Source organism: Anabrus simplex, chromosome 1 (assembly GCF_040414725.1).
Source record: "Anabrus simplex isolate iqAnaSimp1 chromosome 1, ASM4041472v1, whole genome shotgun sequence".
Classification (NCBI taxonomy): Eukaryota; Metazoa; Arthropoda; class Insecta; order Orthoptera; family Tettigoniidae; genus Anabrus; species Anabrus simplex.
In genome coordinates this window covers 184238911-184247442 of record NC_090265.1, presented here as the reverse complement: position 1 = coordinate 184247442, position 8532 = coordinate 184238911, and the positions used below count along the sequence as shown (strand labels likewise).

Genomic DNA, 8532 nt, shown 5'->3' with positions numbered 1-8532 from the left:
ACAATTCAGGCAAGATATATGGTGAAAGCAATCAATACTTGTGTTATACCAGTGCTTACCTACTCCCTTGGAATCTTGAAGTGGACCGTTACCAAACTTGACGAAATGAAGCGTGAAGTTCACGTTCTAGCCAAAGGGTACCTGATCCATCGTCCAAAGAGTTCTATTGAAAGACTTCACCTGCCAAGAACGAAGGCTGGGAGAGATGAATTGATATTGTCAAAATCCACCCGAAACAAATCAGTGCGCTGAGGAAGTATTTCCATGAACGAAGTGGGACGAGTGCGCTGCAGGGTGCATTATGTAAATTTGATGTGTACATCACACTCCTAGGACTAACAGACCAAGAGATGTTTATAGACACAAGATCGACTATGCACTGAAAAACAGTAAAAGTACCAAAGTAAACAGATGCATGGAATATATCCAGCCTCCTTGAACCAGCCAGATATTGGCTTTGACGGATCATCTTAATGGTTGCAAGTAGGAAACATTTTTGATGAAACAGAAGGATTCATGGTGGGCGTCCAAGACTAAATAGTAGCCACAAAAAACTACTGAAAACGTATCATTAGAGACCAAGAATTAACTAACGACCTCTGTAGAATGTCCAACGCGGGTATAGAAAATATATAGCACATCATAAAAGACTGCTCTACTCTAGCCACAGCTGAGTGCATCCACTGAGATGAGAACGTTGCCAAAGTCATTCATCAGCAGCTATCTTTGAACAAAAGTCTTGCAACTGTTCATACACTCTACTACAAACACCATCCTCAAACAGTTTACGATAACTAGTACCAGGAATGAAACAGGCACTATAACAGAAAATATGGATTGACAGAACAACGATCCATCACTAGGGATTTGAAGGATCCATAAAAGAAGAGCACCAGGAGGTCAAGGGTACTTAACTAGGCTTGGATAGTAATCCCGATAACTGATCACCCGAGAAACTCGAGAAAACCTTCATAATATTAATAATGAATGATAATAAATAAATTCATAAATACAAGATTAGAAAGTCTGCATTTCTCACGTGCAAATTGTAGACTACAACAACGCCGGAAAAAGAACTGCACGGAATTAACAATAAAAATACTGTACAATGCTTGTGAAAACATACTTTAACCATCCTTTTATTAGTTTTATCACGTACTGGTGACATTCTCAACATTCTGCACAGTTCATTAGCCACAGTTAATCTATTTCTATCCAATTACCTAGAAATTCAAAAGCCTGTTCTACTGAATATCTGCCACATTTCAGGTTCCTGAGTTCGAAACCTCCCCATCATCGCACATCTTCCCGACAAGGGAATCCAGTGATCAGTGAGTCAAAAAGTGAGTCTGGTTCTAGCCTAATTGTAGCCTATGTAGCATACGAATTGCACCTGTGTGTTTATCGGTAAGCGATTACTTTACTATAGATGCCTCTGTGCTGCGGCCGAGTCAGTCCAGAAACGGCACGCGTTTAATTTGTGAATAATAATAATAATAATAATAATAATAATAATAATAATACAGTAATAATTTTGTAAATAGGCTCCGTGGTTCAGGTTGGTTATGGTCACACCAACAGGGATAGGTTGTGAAAGACATTGTTTAGAGTGAAACGCCAACTTTTGCTTGATATGGAAACGGGAAAATACGAAAAAATATATTTAGGGCTGCAGACTCACCTTCCCAATCCTAGTCATTTCCTACCCCAGAGTCTCTGAAACCCTACCTGTGTTAGTGCAAAGTTTAACAACTTAACAGTTATTATGTTTTGTTTCAGCGGACTGACGGCTCCAGAGGGCCCAGACCGGGGTGTTACTCCAGTCTACCTGCGGTGTTCCCAGGGACAGCTCCGTTGGTCATACCCACGTGGCGCTTTACGTGTTGTGTTGAGAGCGGGCAGGTCCGGGGGTGAGTTTCGAGGCTGCCTCAAAGTGGCCCCCGATTTTGGCGGTGCGCGTGTTTTTCTGGAGGGTCCTCGCTCCCTAACCCTCCTCTTTGCCCCCGACGATGAAGTACCGCAGCAGCTCGCTCGCTGCTTCCACAGCCGCGACGGGCAGGCGGCACTCTACGTGGAGGCGGTCAACTCGCAGGTGGCACTCAGACGTGAAGAGGCCGCCTTCTCCTACCACCTTCAACCACTACCCAGCGGCCGGAAATTCTATGAAGAAGAGGAAGGTGAGTACTTAGATTCATACAAAACCGACTAACACTAAATAACCACAGAATATGCTCTTGTCTAAGAAATTATTTTCTGCTGATCTCTAACCAAAGCTTCTATCAGTCCATCTCTGCCCAAATGCTGGGTTGTTTTGAAACGTAACTGGATAAAGATACCATAATACCACATTTAAAAATACGACCAATGTACAGTATATAGTTTTTCAGTGATCGGAGATATTGTTAAACTACACATTCTCGTACAGTAATGGGTATGGCTTTTAATTTCACGTGATCACACGTCATCTGACTTCGTCTTCCTGACATCGAAACTGAAAGAGACGTTAAAAATTGAAGAATATGATTTTCAGTTTCTGGAATCTGTCATGAATTCCTGGATGTAGAAACCTGGCCGATTAAGGGGAAGGTGGCATCTACGCGGTAAAATGAACAGTGGAGCAATTCCACGAAATGCACATTTTGCTCAACCGATGTCGCGAATCTTTCTGCAATACTGAGATAAAGAAATCCTTGGTGAGGTTTAAATGACGAACAGTTCTTCATGGTTTATTTCTCAATCAATCAATCAATCAATCAATCAATCAATCAATCAATCAATCAATCAATCAATCAATCAATCAATCAATCAATCAATCAATCAATCAATCAATCAATCAATCAATCAATCAATCAATCAATCACTATTGATCCCCATTTAGGGGAGTCTTCCAGGTGGCAGATTCCTTATCTCTTATTTACACAGTCTTTTCTTAACTAATTTCAAAGAATTTGAAAATGTATCGAACATCTTCTTTGGTAAATTATTTCAATCCCGAACTCCTATTCCTTTACTTCTTCCTATAAAGGAATATTTGCCAATTTGTCCTCTTGAATTCCAAATTTATCTTCATATTGCGATATTTCCTACTTTTAAAAACACCACTCAAAGTTATTCGTTTACCAACGTCATTTTACGCCAATCTCTCCACTGACAGCTCGGAGTATACTGCTTAGTCGAGCAGCTCATCTCCTTACTCGCAAGTCTTTCCAGCCCGAAGTTTGCAACATTTTTGTAACACTACTCTTTTGCCAGAAATCACCCAGAATAAATCGAGCTGATTTTCTCTGGTTATTTTTTCAGTTCTCGAATCAAGTAATCCTGGCGAGGGTCACATGCGCTGGAATCATACTGTAATTGTGGACTTACCATTAACTTAATGCCCTCTCCTTTACATCCTTACTACAATCCCTGAATACCCTCATAACCATGCGAAGAGATCTGTAACCTTTATTTACAGTCCAGTTTATGTCATTATTCCAAAGAAGATATTTCCTTATATTACCACCAATGTACTTTCAGTGATCCCCATGAATAGCTTTTACTCCATCAACGCAGTAATTAAAACTGAGAGGAGTTTTTTTTTTTTTTGTCAAATTCACAATTGAATTTTCACCCTCTTTATCATCATATTTTTACCTGCCAGCCCCGTGCTAGCCCCTTTCGGTACTTCCAGGAAGGAGCTGGTGAGATCTCCCAGCCGGCTTGCACGGTGGGGTCGACCTTTCCGTGCATTGTTCTCGTCGGCCGGCTTACCTGTGAGTTTCTTGGAGATTCAACGGGAATGTTCTGCCTCTAGTCACCTCTCGAAAATTCTGGCTCAAATCATCCGAACTATAAAAAGTGGGGCTAGCCGCGGACAGTCAGTCAGTGTTGGACTGCGTGTGAGACGCAGTGTGTTGGAGTTAGGCGGCTGGGCTTAGGGCGACAGAGGTGTTGGCTGTTACTAGTATGCCACCGAGGTCTGAACCAGGGGCTGTCGTTGTGGTGTCGGAGAGACCAGTGTGTAGATGGGCTGGAGACGACGGAACGAAAGACGTGTGCTACATGAGAGTACTGTGCGCTTGTGTTTTTCTGTGGACTGAGGATCACGGTGAATCAGCGAGGAAAGCGGCTATCGTGAGTGTGAGGATAAATGGACCTGTGTTAATGTTTGCTGTTGTGAGTATCGTCCTGCTGCTGAATACTGTTGAGCTATTTAGTTGTTCGCTGCATATGACTGTGAATTAGTGGACTGTCTGTGGAGTCGAACCGACGAAAAGTCGTCGTATGTCGAGTGGCTCGTAGCCCTGTGTTCAGATCCAGTGGTCTACACACAGCTGCTGTATGAGGTGACTGGACTTGGAGAAGTGAAAGTAAGGATTAAGCGTCCCCAGGTAGAGCAACGGGTTGGACGGCCTGCTACGCCATAGGGAAGAGCAATTTGTAAATAGTCAGTAATTAATAAGTGTGGCCATTCACAACTGGTTAGAATTGTGTGCGTTTATATATATATGTGTGTGTGTTTGCATTTATTAGGTCATTCTGAAATAAATTAGAGTAATGAAACAGATGGAGATTTACTCGTTACAATATTATTGCAGCTGTTCGTCTTAATATTTTGTCGAGGTCTGTCCAATAATAACATATTTTTAGATGTAGCACATTGTTAACTTTACTGTAGTAGAATTTCTTTACACATGTTTAAAACACGTACAACAAAGAACTATTCTCACTGGTGGTGTGGGAGATGTGGGGCTTGAAACTAATAATGTGATAATGTATGGGAAGGATCGGTGTGAGAATGAATTCGAGAAGGTTGTGATGTGTACTCGTTGGTTTTATACACCATCTTTGATTCATCTCGCAGGAGTATGGTGATCTCAGAACTATAACAGTTTGCTGCTAGAGTACGTCTGTGAGCACTATCTATAATTCTTGAATGTAAAGCAGATACTTGCTGAAACAGCTCCTTAACAATATTATTGAGTCAGTAATACTAGCCGGCAAAGAAAAAGGAAAATATGTTTTTACACCAAAATTCAATTGATTGCAAATGATTTGTTATTTTGTTTGAAACGGTTACAATTTCCAATGAGAATAGTATCCCTATCAATAAGACACAATTGCAGAGTTAATTTGAAGGATTCCTGTTTCACACGTCAGCTCTGCGTTGCTTTCTCCCGTGTCGGACAAGCAAAAACTCTGTTAGTACATGCGCCAGACAAGACATCAAATGTACAGTAGTGTATAGAATGCACATTTATGAAATGATTTATAATGTGAGACAATTATATACCCCGAAAAAGGAATAAAAATAAAAGAAGAAACAGAAAAATTGTGGTCTTTTAATGCTCGTCTCCCGTATTATATATCGGAAACCACACGGGTGTACAAAAATCCCAGTAAAGTTGGTTGTCTTCAGCTAGTCATAATTATAATATTCTACAAATACTGTGAAAACATCACAGACGTGGCCGGAAAGAGACGCGTAGCATTTTATGGACACGCCTACAGGATGCATCATGCCAGCCTGACCAACCAGCTTCTCGTTTACTGGCGAAAGAGAAAGACTAAGTCACCATGGTCGATGGAAGTAAATAAAGGTCTGTAGGAACTGGGAGGAACAGAAAGAGACTCGAAAAGACCGCACATCTCTCAGGAGGAGGCTTAACAAAATGGGGTTCCCGGACAAACCACCAAGAAGGAAGACAGGTAACCTCTGGACAAAGGAGAGAAAGGAACGACACTGCCAGAGGATGCGGAATTACTAGACAAACCCTTAGTCGGCCTATACGAAAGAAGAAGAATATAATAATAAAGTCAATTCTTTTACGTCCCACTAACTACTTTTAGCTGGTACTTCATTGGGCGCAGATGCGTGTACACTACGAACAACTGTTCTAGCAATAGTATATTCACCAGCTGAATATTGCTCAATAGCTCCCACACTAGTCTGATTGATGTCCAACTGCACCACACAATGAGAATTCTATCTGGTACATTGCGCTCTACTCCTATTCAGTGGTTACCACTACTGAACAACATTCAGCCTCCTCACATCAGACGACAACGCGCCCTTGTTAGACTGCGGACCAGGATAGCGAACAGCAGTTACCTCCCAGTACATCAGGATACAGATGAAAATACCGTAATGAGACTCAAATAACGGAAACCTGCCTGGGAGACGGTAAAGGAATTTCAAGCCTGATGAAATATAGAAACACGAATAGTCTCAAGCACACCCTCATGGCATTGTCAACATCAGGGATCCAACTACAAAGTTGCCTGGTTCAACCTTCCTCGCTCCACCTGGACCACACTCAACAGGATACGGTGCTCTATCGGAAGAAGTGCTTCTGCTCTGCATCAGTGGGGCTGGAAAGACTCTCCAGCTTGTGACTGCGGTGCTGAAGTGCAAGCCATCCTGCACATTCTGAAGGACTGCCCTCTCCGAGCTTTTGCCCCTGTGGGTGGGGGCGGTAGAATAACACCCACGGTATCCCCTGCCTGTCGTAAGAGGCGACTAAAAGGGGCCCCAGGGGTTCTGAACTTTGGAGCGTGGATTGGCGACCACGGGGCCCTTAGCTGAGTCCTGGCAATGCTTCCACTTACTTGTGCCAGGCTCCTCACTTTCATCTATCCTATCCGACCTCCCTCGGTCAACTCTTGTTCTTTTCCGACCCCGACGCTATTAGGTTTGCGAGGGCTAGGGAGTCTTTCATTTTCACGTCCTTCGTGGCCCTTGTCTTTCTTTGACCGATATTTTCATTTTTCGAAGTGTCGGATCCCTTTCCATTTTCCCCTCTGATTAGTGTTATATAGAGGATGGTTGCCTAGTTGTACTTCCTCTTAAAACAATAATCACCACCACCACCACCACCTCTCCGAGCTTTTGCTGGTTCCATCGAGAACATTCACCGAGTGACCCCTGAGGCACTCTCTTGGCTGAAAGAGCTGGACATTTGTCTATAAGAGACTGAACGATCCCCGCATTAACCTTTTTAATGTGGAGTTTGTAAGTTTGTTCTGCTGGTTCTTTACATGCTAGTAAATATACTGAAATGAGACTGGCGTATTTGAGCAACTCCAATTATCATTAGACTGAGCCAGAATCGAATCTACCAACTTGAACTCAAAAAGCCAATGCTCTACCATCTGATCTGCTAGCCTGACGATAGATAGCCCAAGAGAAGTCAGGTAGAAAAGATGACGGTAGAAGTCTATCATAAGTAACTAGAAACTATGCCAGGTTCAGCTTAGGTCCCGTTATTGGCACATACGATGCATAATGGGTAAACCTATGGGGAAGGGGTGACGTACAAGAAGACATGTCACATGCAGCATTATACCCAAAACTGTTATCAAGTTTCCTGAAGCGATGGGACAAGCAATAGTAAAATTGTGTGACGTTTTGGAGCAGAATAGTCGTAAAATATTATAACCCTGCTCGAAATTTTCATCTGAACAATTCTTACTAATTGCCAGCGTTGTAACAACCTGAACAATCCAACATTTCAGTTTGTGACGATTAGACTGGATACTTAGCTTTCTTAAGTATAAGAATATTTTATTTTTTGTTTTGTCGTCAGCTTAGTCCATTAAACATAATGAGCTTTGCAAGTCTTAAATCTCAAGGTACTGGAGCAGAGTCAAGGTCTACTTCTGATTGAACTGAACTACGCCCACTTCAGGAGTACAATTGGCGCTGTCTCTATATGGCCACTGTCAAGGACATGCGCTCAATGGGAGATGATACAGGGCGATTGCTCTTACTGTCTGGTGATGGTGATTCTTGGACAATACGAGAGGATTAGATGCGAGGCACTCGTAACATGTGCTAGAAAAGGGAGAGGAAACGCTTCGACTTTTCGAAGGGAGTTATAGTATCAATAGCAAAACCATCTGCGTACAGACTATGAAGACTCTTAGAGAAGAGGAAGGTAAGGTGGTGATGGTGATTTGTTTTAGGAGGAATTACAGCTGGGCAACCATCATCTATTAACACTAGAGAAGAGAAACGTAAGAGGTCCAATCACCGAGCTCAATAGCTGCGGTATCCAGTATTCAGGAGATAGTTAGTTTGAACCCCACTGTCAGCAGCCCCGAAGATGGTTTTCCGTGGTTTTACATTTTCATACCAGGCAAATGCTGCGGCTGTACCCTAATTAAGGCCACGGCAGCTTCCTTCCCACTTTTCCGTTCCATCGTCTCCATAAGACATATCTGTGTACCGAGCTCGATAGCTGTAGTCGCTTAAGTGCGGCCAGTATCGAGTATTCGGGAGATAGTAGGTTCGAACCCCACTGTCGCCAGCCCTGAAGATGGTTTTCTGTGGTTTCCCATTTTCACACCAGGCAAATGCTTGGGCTGTACTTTAATTAAGGCCACGGCCGCTTCCTTCCCACTCCTAGCCCTTCCCTGTCCCATCGTCGCCATAAGACCTATCTGTGTCGGTGCGACGGAAAGCAATTAGCAAAAAAACAAAAACAAAAACACAACATATCTGTGTCGGTGTGACGTAAATCAACTTGAAGAAAAAAAGAGAGGTCCAGT

General features: G+C 42.7%; 1 protein-coding gene across 1 annotated transcript in view; it reads left to right on the top strand.

Annotated features, from left to right (window-relative positions):
• The first annotated feature begins 1765 nt into the window (after nucleotides 1–1765).
• The window catches only part of LOC136859915 (meteorin-like protein), a 339575-nt gene continuing 332808 nt past the window's right edge, over nucleotides 1766–8532 (top strand). Inside the window, exon 1 of the mRNA XM_067138727.2 lies at nucleotides 1766–2177. Coding sequence (XP_066994828.2) covers nucleotides 1766–2177 — 412 coding nt within the window. The remainder of the gene's footprint in view (nucleotides 2178–8532) is intronic.